The sequence below is a fragment of the Ochotona princeps genome, chromosome 1, assembly GCF_030435755.1.
Source record: "Ochotona princeps isolate mOchPri1 chromosome 1, mOchPri1.hap1, whole genome shotgun sequence".
Lineage (NCBI taxonomy): Eukaryota > Metazoa > Chordata > Mammalia > Lagomorpha > Ochotonidae > Ochotona > Ochotona princeps.
In genome coordinates this window covers 161,787,844-161,810,606 of record NC_080832.1, presented here as the reverse complement: position 1 = coordinate 161,810,606, position 22,763 = coordinate 161,787,844, and the positions used below count along the sequence as shown (strand labels likewise).

General features: G+C 50.0%; 1 protein-coding gene across 1 annotated transcript in view; it reads left to right on the top strand.

The window, feature by feature from the left end:
- The window catches only part of EXOC2 (exocyst complex component 2), a 176,362-nt gene that overhangs the window by 75,810 nt on the left and 77,789 nt on the right, over positions 1–22,763 (top strand). The window contains exons 8-11 of the mRNA XM_004596494.2: positions 6,500–6,645; positions 6,754–6,835; positions 7,507–7,609; positions 17,734–17,852. Coding sequence (XP_004596551.2) covers positions 6,500–6,645; positions 6,754–6,835; positions 7,507–7,609; positions 17,734–17,852 — 450 coding nt within the window. The remainder of the gene's footprint in view (positions 1–6,499; positions 6,646–6,753; positions 6,836–7,506; positions 7,610–17,733; positions 17,853–22,763) is intronic.

Below are 22,763 nucleotides of genomic sequence, written 5' to 3'. Positions count from 1 at the left end.
AAAAGGCTTTTTTGTTTTTGCAAGGAAGGATTTAATTAGTATGACCATAACTCAGTTTGCTTAGATGACTGCTGTCTTATATATAATTATATGCTCATTTTAAATGAATTTTTCTTTTTAAAGGTGACTTTTTTGTGGCTTGGGCGTTCTTTCTCACTCTAAGTTTCTAAAGGATGGTATTTCCTACAGGGAACTTTTGCAGAGTTCCTCAGTGTTGACACCTTTCCTTGAAGTTGTTTTCAGTGACATGTTTCTCATGTTTGAGTTTGAACTTAAGGATTCCTTCTTGATTTCTTTTTTTAACAATGTATTTATTTAGAAAGCAGAGTTACAGAGAGGGGGAGGAGTCTTTCACCTGCTGGTTCACTTCGCAGGTGAGCACAACAGCCAAGGTTGAGCCAAGCTGCCCAGCCGAGAGCCAAGAGCCTGGGGCTTCTTCTGGTCTCCTACTGCAGCGCCATCTGCGCTTTTCCAGGCTCATTAACAGAGAGCTGGATTGGAAATGTGGTAGCTGGGACTCGAACAGTGCTGGGATGCTGGTGCTGCAGGTGGCAGCTTAGTGCAGTACACTGCCGGGCCCCTGGCGGGGGGTGTGGTTTCACACATTCACATCTGTGTTTTATCTACTCCAAGAACTGCCCGATGATGCAGTGATGAGAGTGTGCGATCCTAAATGGCCAGAGTGGCTGGGACAGCTGAAAAAATTTAAATTTCCATTTTAATTCCTTTCAATGGACTTTCAATTGAAATAGTCTGATATGGCTTTTTCCTACTGCATTAGCCAGCACAGGTGTGGATGGTGCAGTATTAAGTGCTATAGAATTAATAGCGGCATAATGAGTGCAACTCAGGCTTATGTCTGCACATCTCCAGCCCTGTGAAATTTGTGCTGGCAATCTCCATTTTATGAGACGCTTTGAGCCCAGAAAATTAAATAAGCTTTGTTAAAATCATAAAGATAGTGACAGGGCTGTTAATTCATGTCTCAGAATCTGGCTCCAAACTTGTTCTCCAAACTGCAGATGAACCATGCTGTGTGCGGGTTCAGTAAGCACACAGTTCAGTTAAACAGCGTGCCCCCTCCCACGGCACACTTCAACTCCAGGCTGACTTGCTTGCCGGCTCCCCTGCCCACACGTCGCAGGTGAAGAGCGGCCGTGCATGGTCCTTGGAGACCAGCCATCCCACCCGCCTTGCTGACTGGGCTCCCTGCCTCTGTTACCAGTCCTCACGCAGACAGCATGGTGTGTCACAGTGCTTCCTGCTTCTCTCTTGGGGACACACACCCGGGATGTTTTTGCACAAGTGGGTCACAGAAGGAATTGGCACACAAAAATAGAACTGCACCCCAAGGCACAAAGTAATGATGCTACAAGCGAAACTCATTAGTGGAATTATAGAACGAGGCGCTGGCAGGGACACGAGCCTTGCTCTGCAGCTGCACTGACAGGGCAGGCGCCTCCAAGGAAGCCATGCTTACAGGAGCCCCCGAGGTGTTACCGCACCCTGAAAGTGCGAAGGATAAAATACGGGAAGCCAGTTCAGCCCGGGAGGAAAGGGCGTGGTCGTGCATCAGAGGACGGCTACCATGTCTGCAGCGAACAGAGCAAGCGCTGTACCAAAGTCATGACACATTAGAGTTGACAGTTTCAAACTGCAATGAGCAGAAGAAATACTAATGTGACTGTCTTTATTTTCCTACTCATTTATAACTCACACCTTTTTTAGCCTTGCATTTTTTTTAAACTTGAGGCAATTTTAGGCAGGTTTTTTTGAAAGTTAACTGAGAAACAGAGACAAAGGGAATTACCAAACGGAACAGCTGGGGCGGGGTTGGAGCCAAGAACTGGGAATGCCTCCCCTGTGGGTGGCAGGCCCCAGTTCCCGGAGCCATCCCCCATGCCTCCTGGTGTCTGCATTGGCTGGAAGCTTGAGCCGGTCTGCAGCCACAGCTGAGAGTCAAGCCCAGACGGCCGGCCCCGACACAGACACAGGTGTCTCAGCTGCTGAGCTAAGCCCTCCCACCACTGCAAGCATTTTTAGAAGTCCCCAAGCAGCCAGCAATTTCCCATTGGTGATTCACTTGCTCCACTGAGTTTCAGCTGGCACAGCCATTGGCATGCCAAGTGAGGCGTGCCTGCACTGTGCCATGCCACCTCTGAGGAGAAAAATAGCAGTCTCAATTGAAAGAGGGAAGATCGGAGCCCTTGCTCTGTAAACGTTGTACCGGGCACTTGCTGTTCTATTTTGGGGCTGTAAAGATAAGGCTTACACTTCCCGAGTTCCCAGCCCACTGGTGACTGAGTTATGGCGCGGGCCAGACACTCTGAGAGTGAACCTGGGATGTGTCTAGAGCTGCTGGAGGGGTACCTGACCAAAACGCAGAGTGGAGAGGCTTTCCAGCTGGCATGTACGGGGAGCCCCAAGTGGCCGGACAAGCAGAGGTTGGCAGATGGGTAGCAAGGAGCATCGGTGAAGGTGTGTGGTGTCTCTTTGAGGGCCAGGAGGGTATGTGTGCATGAAGGTCTATGCAGGTGTGTGCTGTCTCTTTAGGGCCTACGGGGTGTGTGTGTGCGTGCATACGTTCTTTAGGGGTGTCTCAGAGGGGAGAGGGGCTATCCTAAAGGCCCCTGGAGAGCCATCGAAGGAGGTTGACCAGGAATCTGGTGAGGCTTTTGGGCAGCACCTGTCCTCTGTGTAGAGGACGGGTTAGGAGGAAGCCAGGCTAGAGGCATGGAAAGAGACCTGATTGAGGCGTGTGGGAGAGGCCAGAGGGGGCAACTTGTGGCGCGTTTAACTCAACATGGCCTGTCCAGGCAGAGTGAGCAGTGGGCGAGGGGCATTGAGATGAGGAAGGCAGTATGTGGTCACTGGTCGGGCATCTACGGTAAGAAAGAGGAAGTAGTCCTTGAGGGACTGGGTTCCTGGCCTCAAGCAGAAGAGGGAAGAGCAGAGCCCAGGGCAGGAGGGGAGGTGTAGAGAAGCAGCTGCAGCTGGGTGTGTGGAGATCCCCGGGGAATGCAGGCAGAGGGAAGGAGGTCCTTCTAGCTCTCAGCGCCTGGCTCCCTGCTGCAGATGTCATGTTGGGCGACACACAGGTGCCTCCACCCTAAAATGGGAATGAGACCGATGCCTTGTCCTGTGTGAACACACCGAGTGGACATTGACAAGCATGTGGGAAGTTGCCAGAGTAGGACCTTAACACCCGGAAGGTGCTTAGCGTGTTTGCACCAAGAGACACCTGCTGCCCAAGATTTGGCCTAAGCCCCCACAGGTATCTTGAGATAGGCCTTGGCTGCCACTGGCACGGACGGTAAGGCTGAGTCGGCCAGACCAAAAGACACAGCCCAGGCACCGTGTGCCACATGAGAATGGCAAAATCAAGGGCTCAGGCTGGGGGAAGAATATCAGTTAAGTTTCAAATCCGTGAAAATCAAACTGACTCCTACTCAACAATTTGTGGACTGTAAATGTTTAATAACCGGCTCGAAAACAACCACCACCCTAGTGTTAACGTTTTCCAGAGTGTGGCCACTCCCTTGAGGGAGGATGTCAGGCTGTCGGCTGGACTAAAAAAGGTGTGTATTAGGAGCCGAGTTGTGAGCCAGCCTTGGCCCCTGCCAGATGCCCTGGCTTCTAGCTGTGTACTTGATACAGAGCCACAGGCTTCTGGTGGCAGGCCTGGCATTAGCAGGCGTTAACTGTGGTTTACGTAAACCCTCTGTGCCATGCCCTCGCTTCCACAGAGCAGCCCACCTTGCAGAATCCCCCTGAGCCAGTGCACAGGCCAGAGCTAGTTCTCTTTGTGGTCCCCGCTGCCCTTTGAGGCCGAGGGCCTGCTCTCAGTTCCCTAGTATTTCCCGGTGCCTTAGTGTTACAGTGTCCACATCTCAGGCATCATCCAGCTTGCCTGCTCCTGGGAGAAATTGTCCTCTAGGGCTTGGGAGTGGCGGGCGGGGTGGAGTAAGTGAGGTCTTCCAGTCCTATCCACTGCTCCCCCCTCCAGTTCCCATTCTGGTGGAGAACACAGGTTAAGTCACTTGTATGGTCTGATTGTCCCACGTGTCAGAAGCCAGGTGGGACCAAGACGGTCGCTTTGCAGTCAGAGAAGGCGTGAAGTCTACTTTTTAGCAACATGCACAGAGCGAGAAGACACCGTGAGAAGCCCAGGACCCAGTCTTCTGTGATGGCAGGGATTCCTGGCACACACAGCTAGAGGGCTTTGCCCATCATGGCTGATAGCAGGTCAGTGGGCAGCTAGTCCTAGAGTGGCTTCCTCCCTGTCTCCCCGTGGAGGACGGTCCTGCTGCTCTGCCTGCAGTTACTGCAGATGCATGGCCAGTAGTTCCTGCGGCTGCTGTGGGAGCCACGCGGGGATGGTCAGCGGTCAGGTTCCCTGGCGTGCACATGGACCCGGGGAGCAGCAGGGCTGGCTCAGTGTACTGGTAGCTGCAGATTGCGGTGTGTTCTGTGGCCTCGTTGGGGCTGCCGCTGCCATGGTGTGGGGATGTTCTGAGATCAGTCCCTTGCCTGTGCAGGGGCTGGTCCTGGAAGTGGGGGAAGGGGCTATTCTCCCTGAGAGATGGTGGGGATGCTGCCGCAGAGGACTGAGCAAGGGCCCTGTCTTTGCTGGCGGTGTTTTCTCTCTTGTCTGCAGCTGTGGAGGAAACACAGCATGCGTTTTGTGACGTGCTGGTCAGCTGCCTGTGCAAGGCCCTGGCTCCCCTGCTCGCCTGTGTCGGATTACTGCATGTCTGCTCCAGTTACGGGCACAGGGAAATTCACAACGAAATAATAATTTGCAGACAGAGCTTGCCTATTAGTTTTCTGGCTTAAATTTCTCATGGTTTACATAAATCGAACCTATCCGTACATGTGTATATTCCTGCATAAACTGAACTATAATCTTACAGCTTTGTAATTCCTCACCATCATTTTCTTTTCTCTGTGAAGTATGTACCTGTTATTTGATGAGAAGTGGGTTCCTATTCCTCTACACATTTTTCTACATTTTCAGAGGAGTTAAAATTATCACTTGGTAACTTTTTATTGCTTTTAAGAGTAAGAAAGTCTGATTCTGAACCTCATATGTTTCTGCCCATAATTCTATCCCTGCAACAAAAAGAGAAACAAACAAACAAACAAAAAAAGCGGGTCATTTAACCTCTAACTCTTGTACGTAAGCAACCTTTGAGAAAGATTTAACCACACTCGTATGTCTGTTCACTCAGGGTGCCTCAATCCATAAAGTGCATATTTTTTAAAAAGTGATAAACCAATGCTTTTAAAGTCATTTTCTCTGAAAAAAAAAAAAAAAAGCTTCTTCCCACCCTCATCCAGTTTCAGCCGCTCACTTAGGCTGCGCAGTGCGGCTGCTGGGCTGTGTGTGTCTTCCTCACACAATGGAAATGCAGTCTTCTCTGTTAAATAGCATGTGGTGAAAACAGCTATCTTGACAAAGCTAAGTTTTTATATCGGGCCTTTAAAATTTCAACAGAATTTAAACATTATTTAGATAAAGCGGTCCTGTGACAGCGCCGCACTTCCAAGGCGCCCGGGCCACCCACGGTGTGGAGGAGAGACCACCCCCACGTGCCACCCAGGGCGTCCCGGGGAGGTTTTCATCTTTGCTTAAAGTACAGTCACCAGACCAGATAACGCAGAGACGAGGTGTTTTTTTGCAAGCAGCCATCAAACAACAGAAAACGGTTCATCCCATTTCTTCCCCCACCCTTCTCTGTGGCTAATTAAAAATAATTCACAAGCTGCAAATTTGCAACTTTTTGTTTCCTTTGTGCACAGCACATTTCACTGTAAGTGCTTGGATTCAGTGCCTCAGGTCCTTGAGGTGAGGGGACCTAACGGAATAATGTCAAGTTCACAAATAATTTCACAGGCATGAGTCAGTTTCAGAAAGGCTTTTTTTTTTTAATGACATCGTGCTAAAGTTCTGTCATTTTAAATGATGTGTATAATTTCCAGTGCCTGCTACATAAAAGAGATAATTCTGCCAAGAAACGGGGACCGGTTTTAAAATGTTTCTTTTGAACAGCTCCGCCTGGAAACTGTCTTCCTGGTTTCATTACTCAGTGCTGTGCGTGACTGCATTCGTGGGACCCAGCTAACACGCGTGTGTGCAGACACCCGGGCATGTGTGTTTCACCTTCATAGTCTGAAGTAACGGAAAGGCCTGTAATAGCTGTAAAATTTAGAAGAGCAGCAAAAATCCTGGCTCACATTACAGAATTCATTTGGGCGTGGAAATATGGGTCGCTGTTATAATTGGATACCGCTCTTAACATATGAAAAGACTTAGACAAAATGGAAATCTTTGAGCAAACTTCGAAAAGCTCTCCAATATAGCTTAACAACAACAAAAGAAGTGGTTTTAATGCACAGCTACAAGAGCAACACTAACATCCATTTTGTAATGTCCAGTTGCACGTTTTCTGATCCAACTCAGCCGTCAGCCCCGTTTCTCCGTCTCCTCCGCAAACAGGGGCGAGCGACACGGCGGACGCGCTCTTCCAGGAGGTGCTGGGGCGGAAGGACAAGGCGGATGCCACCAGGAATGCCCTCAACCTGCTGCAGCGCTTCAAGTTCCTCTTCAACCTGCCTCTGAACATCGAGAGGAACATCCAGAAGGTAGGGCGCGTCCTCCTCACCGTCTCCCAAAGACACCTTCACGTCTTCTTTTCTTAACCCCTTCATTTTACCTCGCTGTCTCCCAAAAATGTTTCTTCATTTTTCCAGGGTGATTACGATGTGGTTATTAACGACTACGAAAAGGCCAAGTCGCTCTTTGGGAAAACGGAGGTGCAAGTTTTCAAGAAATGTAAGATGAGCTTGTCCCTGCCCCCCAGAGAGAGCATGTGGGGTGTCTGCCCGTCCCCCGCAGTGGGGCAGACCAGGTGTTGCTGTGGGCAGCTGCAGAGCTGTGGCTTCCTCAGGGGCCTCCCGCCTGTGCCCTGGCCACCGGCAGCCGCCACCGGCCATGCTATGCTGTCACTTTTTGTTGGAAAGAATCAGCAGTGGATGGATGTGTTCTGTTATGTGTTAAACGTTTCCTTTGCAGAAGGGCCAGCGTATTTCCAAATTGTAGTCTGACTTGAAGCCAAGCTCAATACCTTCAGCCATCATTTCTCATGCCAGAGTTAACAAAAACTTCAGAAATGCTTAACCTGCCGCTTGGTGCAGCCTGATGAGCTCGGAGGAAATCTCACAGGGCCATGTTGAATTTTTTTTTCAAAAAAAAAGAAATCTATGAGGGCTCAGAAAACTTTTTTTTCCTCTCACTGTGGTAAACTTTCCATGCAGTGAGATGCAGACCTGACCCGTCACAGGTCAGTGAGCTTGACGGATGTGCCCTCCCGCGGCCCCCTCCTCGAAGGGGCTCCAGGCCTGCAGGAGGCCCTTCCCTCTCCTCAGTCAGCCTCACCCCCAGACAGAGGTTTGTGAGTTTTGTTTTGTTGTCTTAATTCCCTGTGTTTATTTATTTTTACCTAGACTACGCTGAAGTAGAAACGCGAATCGAAGCTTTGAGGGAGTTACTGCTGGAGAAGTTGCTCGAGACCCCATCAACACTGCATGACCAGAAGCGTTACATCAGGTAGAAGGCCCTGCGAGGGTGCTGGCCCGCGCCTGCGGGAGCCGGAAGCTGTGTTGTAGGGTGCTGGCCCGCGCCTGCGGGAGCCGGAAGCTGTGTTGTAGGCTGTAGGAGTGATGGGAGCAGTGAGAAGCAGGAGAGACAGAGGGTTGCCAGTGTGAATCCTGTTGTACCCTAGTGAGTGTGAGAGCACTCTTTCTATTCATTTGTTTTAAAGATGTATTTTATTTGTTTCAAAGACAGAGGTGCAGAGCAAGAGAGAGAGAGACATATTCCATCTGCTTGTTCACTCCCCACAGGGCTGCAATGGCCATAGCTGAGGTAGTCCAAAGCCAGGAGCCAGGAGCTTCCTGCAGGTCTTACACGTGGGTGCAGGGGCCCAAGCATTTGAGCTATCCTCTGCTGCTTTTCCAGGCCATAAGCAGGGAGCTGGATGGGGCGTGCAGCAGTCGGCACTGCAGCCTGCATCCATCTGGGATGCCAGCCCTGCTGCTGGTGCTAGCTCTCCCCACTAAGCTGCACTTCCAGATCCCCGAGTCGCTCACCCCATGCCTTTAGTGGGCACCTTGCTCCTGCCTGGTGGGGAAGTCCGCTCCATGCCCTGTGGATCCCCACATGCTGTCGCTGCTGTTTTTAATGTAATGCTCTTTCTCTTGTTAGTGAGTTATCAGTTCTTGGGATCCTCAGTGGTATTAGCCCATGGCATATCTGCCCATTCGGTGGTGGCTGTCCCCTGTGTGGCCCCTGACAGTGAGCCCCAAGTGTGCAAGAGGCTGTGACCCTGAGATCGTCTGTGGTGTAGTCCCTGAGGGGACATACCTGTCCCCCCCTCCTGGGGTCCTGGCCGTGATGGATGAGCAGTGCCATGGGAGTGAGCGCCCTTGTCTGGGCATCGCCCGCGAGGAGAGCTGGTGGACACTGCCAAGCAGAGGGGCAGTGCCTGACCTAGGCATGGCATTCTGTGTGTTGGTCATCCCATGGCTGCCTATGAGCAGCACACCCACGGCACAGGTGCAGAGGCCCGGAGGTGCCCTGAGGGACTTGTGCAACCCCCATCCCAACCTGTCTTTTTAAAGGGGAAGCCATAAAAACGTCAATAATACTTTGTGTATTGTTTTAAATCATATCATTTCTGATGGGATTGTTACCATTTTAAGTTTAAAATCTTAGACATTAGTAAGTAGAAAAGTAAAAGCAATCCAGGCCGAGGGCCAGGCCTGGTGGCAGCCTGCAGGAGAGGTCCCTGCTGGGCCCCTGCTGCTTCCTTGTAGTGCCCACAGGGGGTGGCACGTGATGGCCCCGGGACCGGGGTCCCTTCCCCCTCTCCGCCCCAGCAGGCGGGAGACCAGGACTGGAGGCTCTGGGTCCTGGTGTTGGCCTGGCCCAGACTCGGCCATTGTTGGGGTAGGAGCCAAAGTAGATGGGCGGCCTCTCTTTCTGTCTCTCCTTCTCTCTGCATCACTCCGCTTTTCAGATCAGTGAATGGACGAATACATGAAGCACACACGCCCAAATCAGCCTCTGGAGCACCAAGCCACACAGCAGTGGGGGCGGGCGCTGGGGAGGGTTGGGGGTACCAAGAGGGCCTCATCAGCCCTCAAACGGCCAGGCTCGCTTTCTGTGTAAGCCAAGCCACCTGTGCCCGCGGGAGGGAGAGGCCGGGAGCTGGCTCTTTTATGGTCCCACTGCTGTTCATTGCCCGGATCGTTCTCCCCAGCCCCAATTCTGACCGGGGGCCGCAAGCAGCATCAGTGGCGCCCACTGTCCCAACTCCTGTCCTCCCTAGCTGGGTGTGCCTCTGTGACCTGGTAAGAGCCACGTCAGAACATGGCTAGATACTTCTTTGTTTTTTACATTTTTTAAAATATCGAGTCTATGTTTGTCCTAGTTCACGTTCCTTCCCTTGTCCCGCCCTGCTTCCTCCACTAAGCCTTTTTTGTTTGTTTCTTTTTGAAGTGCTCTTTGATTTTTGAGAGAAATAGCCATCTCCTTCTTTTTTTTTTTTTTTTTTTTTTTTTTTAATTATTTATTATTTAACTTCAGTAATTACATTGTATTATGTGACACAGTTACATAGATACTTGGGTTCTCCCCACCCCTCCCCAAACCCTCCCACCATGGTGGATTCCTCCACCTTATTGCATAACCACAGCTCAAGTTCAGTTGAGATTTCCCCATTGCAAGCGTATACCAAACATAGAGTCCAGCATCTTATTGTCCCGTCAAGTTCAACGGTTTCTTAGGTATACCCTCTCTGGTCTGATGACATAGCCAGCAGAGTATCATCCCAGTCAATTGAAAGCTCCAACATACCACCAGCAAAAATTTACATCATTATGGAATTAATTGACATAGTAATGAGTAACCAATATGTTAAAAGTAAATGCGGGTTCCCAGCCACCTTCTGTGACCACCTCACCTATACTTCAATTTTAGTTTATACACAACATATAACATTCAAAACATAACATGTTATACATAACATCATATCATCTTAAATTAAGGCAAACATGTGGTATTTAACCTTTTGGGATTGGCTCATTTCCCTTAGCATTATGGTTTCCAGTTTGGCCCATTTGGCCACAAAGAACTGCATTTTGTTTTTTTTAATAGCTGAGTAGTATTCCATGGAGTAGATGAACCATAGCTTTCTTATCCAATCCTCTGTTGATGGGCATTTTGGTTGTTTCCATGTTTTTGCAATTACTGATTGTGCTGCTATGAACATAGGAGTACATGTTGGTTTCTCATAGAACAAGTGTTCTGGATATATTCCTAGGAGTGCTATTGCTGGATCATACGGTATGTTGAATTTGAGTTGTTTGAATATTCTCCATACTGATTTCCATAGAGGCTGTACCAGCCTGCAGCCCCACCAGCAGTGGAGTAGGGTTCCCTTTTCCCCGCAACCTCGCCAACAAGTGTCGTTGGTGCTTTTATTCATGTGGGCCAGTCTTACTGGCGTTAGGTGGTACCTCATTGATGTTTTAATTTGGATTTCCCTTATTGCCAGGGAACTTGAGCATTTTTTCATATGTTTATTTGCCATTTGGGTTTGTTCCTTTGTGAAGTGTCTGCCCATTTCCCGTGCCCATTTCTTGAGTGGCTTGTTTGTTTTGACATTTTGGTTGTTTTGTAGCTCTTTGTATATTCTGGATATTAGCCCTCTATCACCTATGTCGTGTGCGAAGATCTTCTCCCATTCTGTGGGTTGCCTTTTTACTTTGTTGATTGTTTCTCTAGCTGTACAGAAGCTTCTTAGTTTGATGAGGTCCCAATTGTTTATTTTGGTCTTGATTTCTACTGCATCTGGAGTCTTTTTTAGGAAGTGAGGGCCTACCCCTAAGTGTTCCAGTGTGTTTCCAACATTTTCTTCCAAAAGTTTGAAGGTTTCTGGATGTAGGTTTAGATCTGTTATCCATTTAGATCTGATCTTAGTGTATGGTGAGAGATGTGGATCTATTTTTTTGTTTCTGCAGGCTATCAACCAGTTGTCCCAGCAGCATTTATTGAACAGACCTTCCCATTTGCCTGGGTTGTCGTTTGTCTTTTTGTCAAAGATTATTTGGCTGTATCTGTGTGGGTTTCCTTCTGGCGTTTCTATTCTGCTCCATTGATCTTCCTCTCTATCTTTGTGCCAGTACCACGCTGTTTTGATAACCACTGCCCTATAGTATGTCCAGAGGTCCGGAACTGTGATTCCCCCTGCTAACTTCCTGTTCTTCAGGATAGTTCTAGCTATCCGTGGTTTTTTGTGCTTCCAGATGAACCTTTGGATCATTGTTTCCAGATCTGTGAAGAATGTTTTGGGCAATTTGATTGGGATTGCGTTGAATGTATATATTGCTTTTGGCAGTATAGACATTTTAATGATATTGATTTTACCTATCCAGGAGCATGGGATATTACTCCATCTTTTGAGGTCTTGTTCAATTTCTTTTTTAAGCAGATTGTAGTTTTCTTCAAATAAGTCTTCTACATTTTTGGTTAGATTTATTCCCAGATATTTCATACTTTTCTCTGTTATTTTGAATGGTATCTTGCTGGTTAAGTCTTTTTCCATCTTGGGGCTGTTCGCATACACTATGGCTGTTGATTTTTGTTCATTAATTTTGTACCCTGCCACTCTACCAAACTCTCGTACAAGTTCTAGCAGTCTCTGTATTGAGTCTCTTGGCTCTTCTACATAAAGAATCATATCATCTGCGTATAGTGAGAGCTTGACTTCTTCGTTTCCCATTTGGATTCCTCTGATTTCTTTTTCTTGTCTTATGGCCTCAGCGAGTACCTCTAGGACTATGTTGAATAGTAGTGGAGAAAGTGGACATCCCTGTCTTGTTCCAGATCTCAGTGGGAAGGGTTCCAGCTTTTCTCCATTCAGTATGATGCTGGCGTTGGGTTTTTCATATATTGCTTTAATTATGTTGTGGATTTTTCCATCTATGCCTACCTTGGTTAGGGTTTTTAGTAGGAAGTGATGTTGGATTTTGTCGAAAGCTTTTTCCGCATCTATTGATACTATCATGTGATTCTTGTTTTTCAGTTTTTGGATGTGGTGTATCACATTTATAGATTTTCGAATGTTGAACCATCCCTGCATTCCAGGGATGAATCCTACTTGATCTGGATGAATGATCTGTCTGATGTGTTTTTGAATTCTGTTGGCTAGGATTTTGTTGAGAATCTTAGCATCAATGTTCATCAAAGAGATAGGTCTGTAGTTTTCCTTCTCTGTTAGTTCTCTGTCTGGTTTTGGGATTAAGGTAATGTTGGCTTCATAGAATGAGTTTGGAAGGGTTGCCTCTTTTTCTATTGTTTTGAAGAGTTTGTAGAGGATTGGGGTCAGCTCTGTTCGGAATGTTTTGTAGAATTCTGGAGTGAAGCCGTCTGGGCCTGGGCTTTTCCTTGTTGGGAGGTCTTTAATCACTGATTCAATCTCTACTTCAGTTATGGGTTTGTTCAGGTCGTTTGTTGCCTCTGGGCTAAGTTTTGGCAAGTGGTAGAAGTCTAAGAACTTTTCCATTTCTTGGTGATCTTCTGATTTGTTGGAGTACAGTGCTTTGTAGTAATTTCTGATTATGGCCTTAATGGATGCGGTGTCTGTTGTTATGTTGCCTTTTTCATCTTTGATGCTGTTAATTCTTGCCTTCTCTTGTTTTTTCTTTGTCAGTCGGGCCAGTGGAGTGTCTATCTTGTTTATCTTCTCAAAAAACCAGCTTTTTGATTCATTGATTTTGTGTATGGTTTTTTTTATTTCTATCTGGTTGATTTCCTCCCTTGTTTTGATGATTTCTTGTTTCCTATTGTGTGTGGGGCTCTTCTGCTGTTGTTTTTCCAGTTCCTGGAGGTGTGTGTTTAGTTCCTGTATTTGGCGCCTCTCTTGGGCCTTGACATGAGCTCCAATTGCGATGAGTTTACCCCGTAGCACTGCTTTGGCAGTGTCCCACAAATTTTGGAATGTTGTGTCAGAGTTTTCATTGGTTTCCATAAATTTTTTGATCTCATCTTTAATTTCTTCTCTGATCCATTGTTCGTTTAGTAGCATATTGTTCAGCCTCCAAGAGTTTCTGTATTTCCTGGGGCATTTTGAATTGCTGATTTCCAGCTTCATTCCGTGGTGGTCTGAGAGGGTACATGGTATGATTCCTATCTTTTTGAAGTTATTTAGGTTTGCTTTGTGTCCTATCATGTGGTCGATCCTGGAGAAGGTGCCATGTACTGCTGAAAAAAATGTATAATCTGTGGCCTTAGGGTAAAAAATTCTATAAATGTCAACCAAGTCCAGTTGTTCTATTGTTTGTATGAGTTCTGTTGTTTCTTTGTTGAGTTTTTGTTTTGTTGATCTGTCTATAGTTGTTAGTGGGGTGTTAAGATCACCCACTATTATTGTGTGCATATCTATGTCTCCCCTTAAGTCCGTGAGTAATTGCTTCACGTAGCTAGGTGCGTTTGAATTTGGTGCATATATGTTCACAATGGTAATTACTTCCTGATGGGTCAGTCCCTTCACCAATATATAATGTCCTTCCCTGTCCTTTTTGATGTGTGTCAGATTGAAGTCCACATCATCTGAAATTAAGACAGCTACCCCAGCCTTTTTTTCTCGTCCATTGGCATGAAATATCTGTTTCCAACCTTTCACTTTCAGCTTCTTTGAATCTCTTCTGGTTAGATGTGTCTCTTGTAGGCAACAGATAGTTGGGTGCTGTTTGATAATCCATTCTGTTAATCTATGCCTTTTGATTGGTGAGTTCAGGCCATTTGTGTTGAGAGTTAAAATTGAGAGGTTGTGATTTTGCCCTGCCATACTTGTTTTTGTGGGTGTTGATATCTGTGTTATTGCCCTTCCTTGTGTGGACTTTAGTGGGGAGACCTTCCTGTTTGCCATCTTTGCTTATGATTCACCTCCTTTTTTTCTGGAATTAGTGCATTTCTAAGGAGATTTTGTAGAGCTGGTTTTGTGCTGGCATATTCTTCTAATTTCTCTTTGCTGTGGAAGTATTTGATTTCGTTCTCAAATACGAATGAGATCTTTGCTGGGTACAATATTCTTGGTTGACAGTTGTTCTGATTCAGGATTTGGAAGATCTTTGTCCATTCTCTTCTTGCTTGTAAGGTCTCTTCAGAAAAGTCAGCCGTGATCCTGATTGGTTTTCCCCGGTATGTGATCTTTTCTCTGCTTCGTACTTGTCTCAGGATTCTTTCTTTGTCTTCGTTGGAGTGGAACTTGAGCACCATATGTCTGGGTGAAGATCGCTTTGGGTCATATCTGCTGGGAGTCCTCTGACCGTCCTGGATTTGAGCTGGATTCATGTTCCAAGTGTTTTGAAAGTTTTCCTGTATAATTTCGTCGAGCACCATTTGCATTCCTGATTCTTTTTCCGCTCCTTCAGGAAGGCCAATAATCCTAATATTTGATTTTCTGAGGTTGTCTTTCATTTCTTGTATGGTCTTATTGGCTTTGTTCAGACTTGTCTCCAGCTGTTTCATGAACTGGGTGTGTTCGTTTTGTGTGTCTTCCGTTTCAGAGATCCTCTCTTCTGCTGTATTTGTTCTGTTGGTTAGGCTCTCAATTTTGTGCTCTAAGTCAAGGATTTTACTTTTCATTTGTTGTATTTCTGAGGCTATGTGGTTCTTGAATTCCTTGAAGTCCTTCCAATTCTTCTCATTGTCTCTGACATATTTTAACATTATTTTTTTGAATTCCTTGTCTGGTAGATCTTCTATGTCTTCATCTCGCATCTCCGAAATAGACATTGGCTTTCGATCCTTTATTGGTAGGGTGTTGGCACTCTCATCTGGATCATTACCTTTTCTGGTATTTCTTCCCATTGTGTTAGTGTTTCTTTTTTGAGAGACCTAGGCACCAGTGTGCTGAGGGGTCTCCAAGCACTATCATGTAGAGATCGGAGTCTGCAGGCGTGGAGTAGCAGGGTGTGGGAATTTTCAAGGCACTTTTGGTGCGTCTCCAGAACACTGGACCTCAGGGCGCCTCTTCCAGGGCCCAGCGGATTCAAAGCACACTCTCAGCTCGTCCCCTACAGGTATGCTACCACAGGGCGTGGGGGAGTGAAGGCACTCTCTGTGCGCGCACCCTGTTTACTGGATCACAGGGCTCGGAGCAAGGGACTATAGGGCGTGTTCCAGGTGCTCTCTGGAAACGCCTCCTGCGCAGGTCCGCCCACCCCAGCACTTGCAGGGGACCGACCGCCCCTGCGCTAGCAGGGAACTGCCCAGCCCAGAGGCGTGCTTGGGTTCCTGTGGGATAGCACCGCCCAGCTGAGTGCCACACCGCAAAGGCACAGGGGAGTATCCAGTGTGCCTTTTGCCTTTCTCCCAGACACAGTTTTGGCAGTCTCAAGGCACTCTCCCTGTGTCTCTAGAGGCTGGAGCCTGGGGGGGGGGAGGGGCGGGGAGGCCAATTGTGTTCAGGCTCTGTCCGTGCCCCTGGGGGGCCAACTCCCGAAGCCTCCAACCCACCACTGTCCCCACCCAACTCACTCAAACCTCAGGTTCTTGCAGTCTGCCTCTTCCTCTGGTGGGAATCCTGGCCGCCAGTGCGTCTCCCGACTGCTGCGTCCGTTGCTGGTCTCCGCGCGGGTCGCGATGGAGCCTGGAGGCTGCGGCTGGTGCAGGTCCCGGGGGTTGGCGACCAGGGTGGGCAGATGCCGGCGGGTCCCGGTGATTCAGGGTCCTGGTGTCCGCAGCGGGGCAGGTCCTGGCGAGTCCTGGTGACCAGGGTGAGCAGATGCCAGCGGGTCCCAATCACCTCCGGTCCTCACGGCCACAGCGTCTTCAGGTCGGTCTTTGGGTGGGTTCGGCGGCTTTCAGCGTCTGCCCTCAGAGGTGACTCAGCAGGTCAGGAGCGGAAAGTCGTCTTCCCTGTCCTTTGCTTTGTTTTTCCCTGGTTGCTCTTCCGAGTTGTGTGGATTTTTTTGGCTCCACACTGTCCAGGGAACTTCACGTTCTTCTCCCTGTAGTTCTATGCTGCTCCACTTACGCTTTTGTCGCGTTCTAGCCCTCTCTGTCTGTGAGCTCTCTCACAGTCTTCCTCCTATGTCGGCCATCTTGCGAGTCTCCCGCCATCTCCTTCTAAACAAAGATCTCTGAAGTGAATCTGGCGGGCTTGACGCTGCGGAGTCCAAAGAAGAGACTCGTGCCCCACAAGGCCTGAGAGCTTTCTCTGGAGGAAACCTTCATGAGGTGCTGCTCCAAAACCGTGGGAGAGGAGCTTTGTGAGGACACAGCACAGGGTACAGGCTGAGAACAGAGTGGGTAGACTTCAGGGCCCCGGCAGGAGCCCGTCAGGGAGCTGTCCCTGTGACCAGAGAGTGGGGGCAGTGGCTAAGCCACAGGGCCCCGGCAGGAGCCCGTCAGTGACCTGTCTCTGTGACCAGGTGTAGGGGCAGTGTCCAAGTCACAGGGCCATGGACAGTAGCCCCATCAGTGAGCTGTCCCTGTGACAGGGGTGCGGGGGCAGTGGCTAAGCCACAGGGCCACGGGCAGTAGCCCCGTCAGTGAGCTGTCGCTGTAACCGGGGTGCGGGGGAGCAGCCTCCTTTAGAACATTGCTTTTTTTTCTGTAGCAGCACAGATTGTGTAAGGGGCAGGGCTGGGGAAGTGCTGCAGAAGGAACTGGAAGCAGGGCCAGCCTGTGTGGTGGGGCTGAGAGCAAGGAGGAGAGGCCGCGTGTGCCTGGGACACTTGCCTTGTACGTGTTCCATGTCACAGAGGAAAACCTGTACACCGTGCAAGGGGAGGCATTAGCTGAATTTAGGAAGCTTTGTTCTTTTAAATCAATGAATTTATTTTTTATTTGAAAGGCAGAGTTGCAGAGACAGAGGAGAGGTGGAGGAGAAAGAGAGCTGTCCCATCCACTGGGTCACTGCCCGGATGACCGGAACGGCAGGGGCTGAGCCAAGCTGATGTGAGGCCAGGAGCCTCCTTGATGCTCCCACGTGGGTGCAGGGTCCCAAGGCTTTGGGCCATCCTCCTCTGCTTTTCCAGGCCATAAGCAGGGAGCTGGATGGGAAGTGGAGCTGCTGGGCTAGAATGGGTGCCCATATGGGATCCCGGGGCGTTCAAGGTGAGGACTTTAGCTGCTAGGCCACGCCGCCGGGCCCTATTTGCAAAACTTTATAAGCAGAGAAAACGGACATTTAGCTCCTTACAGAAAATAGTGTCACACTGCCATCTAGTGGCAGGTTGTCATACACAGCAGGAATTTTTAAAAAACACCCTTGAAATTTATGTTCACCATTGTGCATTGCCGGGTTCCACCTGTGTTTAATAATGCAGCTCTGAAATATGTGGGAATATTGTGAGCCAAATGTGCAGAGAAAGAAGCGTTCTAACCAGGTCGATAAGATCACCACAAATTGCCTTTTTACACAGAGCTAGTGAGAGATAAAAACTTCCCTTATTTATCATCGTCATATGAAAAGAGGTTTTAACATATTTTCTCGGGAACTAAGTACTGAAGACTGATGTGGACAAGTGCCTTACTTCATTGATGATTTAATTTTCTTGAGGTAACGATTTTTTTTCTGAAACTGCCAACATTTGTTTCTCATCCACGCTTCCGGCCGGAAGAGCATGCGCTTGTCAACCTTGGGTTTGCCTTTGCAGGTACCTGTGCGACCTCCACGCGCCCGGCGACCCAGCCTGGCAGTGCATCGGGGCGCAGCACCGCTGGATCCTGCAGCTCATGCATGGCTGTAGGGAGGGCTACGTGAAGGACCTGAGAGGCAAGTGCTACGGCCGTGGCGCGTGGCCCTGGGTGGGCACCACTGTCCCTGAGGGAACCCCGGTCTTGTCTCCTCAGTGCATGAACCTCGGTGGGTTTTGCTTTCAGGGAGGGCTCCGTCTGAGCCGGGAACCGACAGGGACCCGAGAGTTAGGGTTCAAGGCAGATGACAGCCTGAGAAGGGGGGCCACCCATGTGAAGGCCCCGAGGATGAGGCAGTGGACGCGGGGTCCGGGGAGGGGGACGATGGGCGGAGCTGCAGCATTGGCAGGCAGGCAGGCAGGCTGGCCCCCTGACTCACCAGACGTGGGCGTGTTCTGGGGCCGTCAGGTGCTCGGGCGCAGTCAGCACTGCAGACAGTGGTGCGGGAGGCAGACACACGGCTGACCCCGGACACTGTGCAGCACACTTCTGGCGGAGCCCACAGGTGTCCCGGGCACTGCCTCAACTATTAGCCCAGCCCTGGGCCAGAGCTGACGTCGGGAAGCAACATCTCCTTTATGTCCTTACTTTATGTTTTCAAGCATGGTGCATCTGAACGAATGAGCGAGTGATCTTCCAGCTGTTCCTCCAGTGCCCATGGCTGCAGGGGTGGGGTGAGGCATCCGGATCTGGGTCCCTCTCCCGTGGGAAGCCAAGGACGTGAACCACGCCCCTGCTGCCTCCCCGGGCACTGGCTCGGGAGCTCGAGGGGAGGTGACATGCATCCCACGTGTCCCAAGCAGGGGCACAGTCAGAAGCCCGTCTCTCAGGGTGGTCTGCATGCCACTCCGTATCTGCCCTCCGCCCTGTCCGTGCCAGCGACCCAGAACCCAGGGTCGATGACCGGAGTGCCAGGGGCTGGGCTGCAGCCTGGAGGCCAGCAGCCTCCTGGGAGCATCACACACATACGGAGGTGTTGTGATTGTGAAAATAGTTAGGAAGCTGATGTGAAGAGAGGCTGTGATGTGATGGGCCGGGGCTGGGGGGATGGCAGGGCGCAGGAAGCGTCCTGAAACGTGAGCTTCAGTGGCAGAATGCTGTGGTAGGGCTCCCAGCCCTCACAGGAGGGGGAGAGGTTTGATGGCGACTCCTGCCTGCGCTCATCAGAACCTGTAACACAGCCTGTGGGAGGACCATGGATCACGTGCGAATTTCTGGGACGCGTGTCACTGAGGAAGACAACCTGCAGCCTCTCTGAAGCAGGAAAGACTCAAGGGAACTCGATGTTATCTGCCTCCCACATCCACAGTGTTCCATCGGCAGGGGCCGGCGTTACCCATGTGTCCCTCGTGGGTCCCTCCCTGGCTCCTCGCTGTCTGTGGTCGCCATGTGCTGGCTTCCCAGTGTGGCTGAGAAGTAGTGGCCCTGGCCTGGCTTGTGGCTGGAGAGGGCTCTCCCAGCAGCGTGCAGGGATCCTGCATGAGGTCGTGCAGAGGTGGGAAGCAGCCTGGCTCATCAGTGACAAGCCCTACCTGGCGTTACTTTGGTTAGTTGGTCTTTCCCTGAGCGAATGAAAACATCCCTAGCCTTCGAGTCCTGGACCTGTTTCTGGAGGTTTTGTTAGGACAGCTCCGTGTGTCTGTTCCTTGGTCAGCCATTCACAGGGGGACTGGCAGTGCCTTTGACCCTGTTCTGTAAATACTACCTGCATACGTAAGATCAATAACCCTAGCCCAGTCGGGCCCTTGGAGCTCAGGGCATCACCTTGCTTCGTTTTGGAGGACCACAGACAGACTGAAAAACCGGAAGGGTAACAGGGTGATTTCCCTGTCACCTCATAGCCAACCTCCCAGTACCTCTCCTTCACCCTGGTTCAGCAGACAACAGCTACTGCTGGATGCGGCACTGGGGCCGACTGCATGGAGGTGAACGGGAAACATCCTTGGAGGACCCAGGAGGGATGCGGCATGTCGGGGGGAGGCCCACTCTTTCCCCATCAGCTCTGGGGACACACGGGGCGCCAGGGACAGTGTACCATCATATCCTGTACTTCATCATCTGGTCACGCCCCTCCTGCTGAGCACTGCCCAAGCACCTGCTGAGTGGCCGGAAGGCCCTGGGTTTCCAGGAGGGAGTTACAGCGCTGCACTGGGTTTACAGGCAGGGAAGGTGAGCCCTAGCTGCCCCTGGCTAGTGCCTCTACTTTGGATATGAAAGTGAGATGCTCGTTGTTATTTTAAGTAAACCAGAGTTGCGAGCAGCAGACACCGTCCTATGAAATAAAATACAGCTTGACGCAGATTGAGATCAATATTTCTGGTGGGAGGAGAATCTGTGATGTCTTTTTAAGTAAAGCTGTCCTTTCTGTATGAATCTAATTAACATAGAAATATATTTTTTTAAAGTCTTTGTGCAGTGGGTGTGGAGGAAGAATGTTAATTGTATTTAGTCTGGTGGTCTCGGGAAAGAATTCTGCAAGTGGAGCCGGTGACGGGTTTCCGAGACGGCCGTCCTGCGCACGCTGCTGCCTTTCTGCCAGAAAGGTGATTTTGTCCACAGGCTGTGGGCAGCCAGAAGTGGCTGTCCACGGGAGCACGGGGCCAGGCCATGGGGTGGCCTCCCATGAGGTACCCAGCAGGTGTGCTGCTCTGGACCTGCAGCGTGTCTGGTCCTTCGCCCCGCACGGTCCTCATGGTCCTTGGGGCATAGCCCCACGGCCTGGTTGCAAACTGTTGGTTCTTCCAAGGGGAAGAAAAGCCAGTGGGTGAGGTGGGATGGTGTGAGAAGAACAAGATTGAAACCCAAGTTCACGTTTTCTAAAAGAGCTGTCTTGAAAGCGGATGTGTGTGCTGACCCACGAGCTGGGCGGTTGCCTGTTCCCAGCTCCCGAAACCGGCTGCGAGCCTCCTGCTCCTGTTCCCCTGTGGTGCAGGCAGCCCCCGTCGTGAGCTGTTGTGTGCTGTGGAGCTTGACCGCTGATAAAGAGGTGACCTCTGGCTTCCAAAGATTGCCCAGGAACACGTGGTCCACAGTTAGCCCATGTCTTGCAGGTTTCCTGCCCGGCCCCCCTAACCTCACTTGGGGACAATCTCTATTCTCTAACAGGGTGGTCTTTCCAAAGGCGGTTTTTGCCTTTGTCCTGAAAGTGAGTTTAACTCTTAAAACAAATCTGCTGGCTCTTCCAAGTAAGCAGAAGGAAAAGGAGCCAGCCTGTCCCTGGAGCTCGTTTATTCCTCTCCTCCAGCGACGACGTGACCTAGGAGGTTCCGAAAGGGGACCTCCTGGCACTGGGGCAAAAGAGGAGACGTTTGGGAGAGGAGCCCTAACTGAGCTAAGCCACAGGTTCTTCGAGAAAGGTTGGCATGCCATCGAGGGAAATGGTTGGCCCAGGCCACAGGTGCTGTCTGAAACACGTGAAAGAGTCACACACCAGCAGTTTGTTCCCGATCGTCAGAGATGATCTTTTATAGGAAGCAAATTGTTAAAAATAGAAGCTGCGCTAAATATTTATCCCGTTAATAATTTCATACATGCAGCGGATTGTTAGTTACTGGCAAGAAGGAAAAATATTTATGCTTCTCCAAGGACTTCCAGAAACAAAAAGGCCATGTTTTCAACGCAGGCTCACCAAACAGCCTTCATAGAGTATATGATGATTTACCTACGATCTTGGGAATTTGTGTAACTCCTATCTTTTCTCAATATTTAGCAATACAACTGTGGCCTTCACACATTTCACATGGAAATGGCTTTTACCTGGTGGGGCCGGGATCTGATTCTGGCGTTACCACAACACAGGATTGCCCTGGCTTCCCACTGCTGCCTGAGTTGCAGCCAGCAGGAAGTTGTCAGCAGGTTCATTTAAGTTCCACAAAACTTGTCAAAAGTTTTTTCCACGATTAAAAGGACAAGCCAGGGTGTGTTACAGTTTGAGTAACTCTGTCCATAAAATTTCAGTTTTTACTCTGGAGTTCCGACAGTGAGCCTGTGTTATGGGAGGTTCTCTTCGGGGCATTCAGACAGTGAGCTTCTGGGTTTCATGGCGCTTCACGGGGGGTGGCGGACAGAAAAGGGAAGGATGGATGCGGCGTGCGCGTGGGACGGGCGGCTGCGCCCTGTCCTCTCCCTGTAACAGTGAAGCACCTTCCGGCAGGGGGCTTGTAAGCTTAACTGGCCACTGTCCGCCAGCTTAGGAAGGAACGGGCCGCCCCCGGATGTGTGGCTGTGCCTGCTACAGGGGGTTGTGGCGGCAGAGCTTTGACTCACCTGCCTTCAGATTCCGCCACCATCGAGACATGCGCAAGGGGGACAATTGAGGAGAGTCCTAGTTGATGATTAAAACCCAGATTCCGCGCCCTTCCACAAAACAGGCGTCTCCTTTTCCCTGCTCTCCCATCGCTCCTTTTTTTTCCCTAGAAAGGGAAAAATCCCTCAATCCACAGGTTCGATTTTAAATGCATCCCGCATTCCGACAGAGACTGTCCGCTGCGAGCCTTGTGCGTTTGTGACCGGCAGTCTTGAGTTCCAGCGTGCACAGCAGTGGGGTTTTTAAATTTCATTTGAAAAGATGATTTTAATCCCCTCCACGTCCAAATTAAGACTGGTAACTAAGGCCAGTCATTTAAGCAGGGCTTCTGTTGCTTGTTATCTAGGACTTAAGGATTGGACTAACCTCTGGAGGCTGTGCGTGGCTGCTGGCCGGCCCAGCGTGGACTGTCGGGGAGCGAGCTGCATGAAGAGCTCTCTGACGAGTTTTTTCTGTCTCAGCTTAGGTTCTGCTCAGCTTTCCGTGAACATGCGGTCTTGCTCAGCTCGGGCAGGCCGGAAGGGCCCAGGCGTGGAGGCCTCCTCGCTCTGTCCGCCCCCCGGGCTCACTGTGTGTCAGGGAGGACTGCGTGCAGCTGGGGGGCCGTTTCATCCTCTAAACCCACCTCTGCTAAACAGAACATTTAAAAAGCAAACTGATGAGGAAGGTTGAGCACACGTGGAC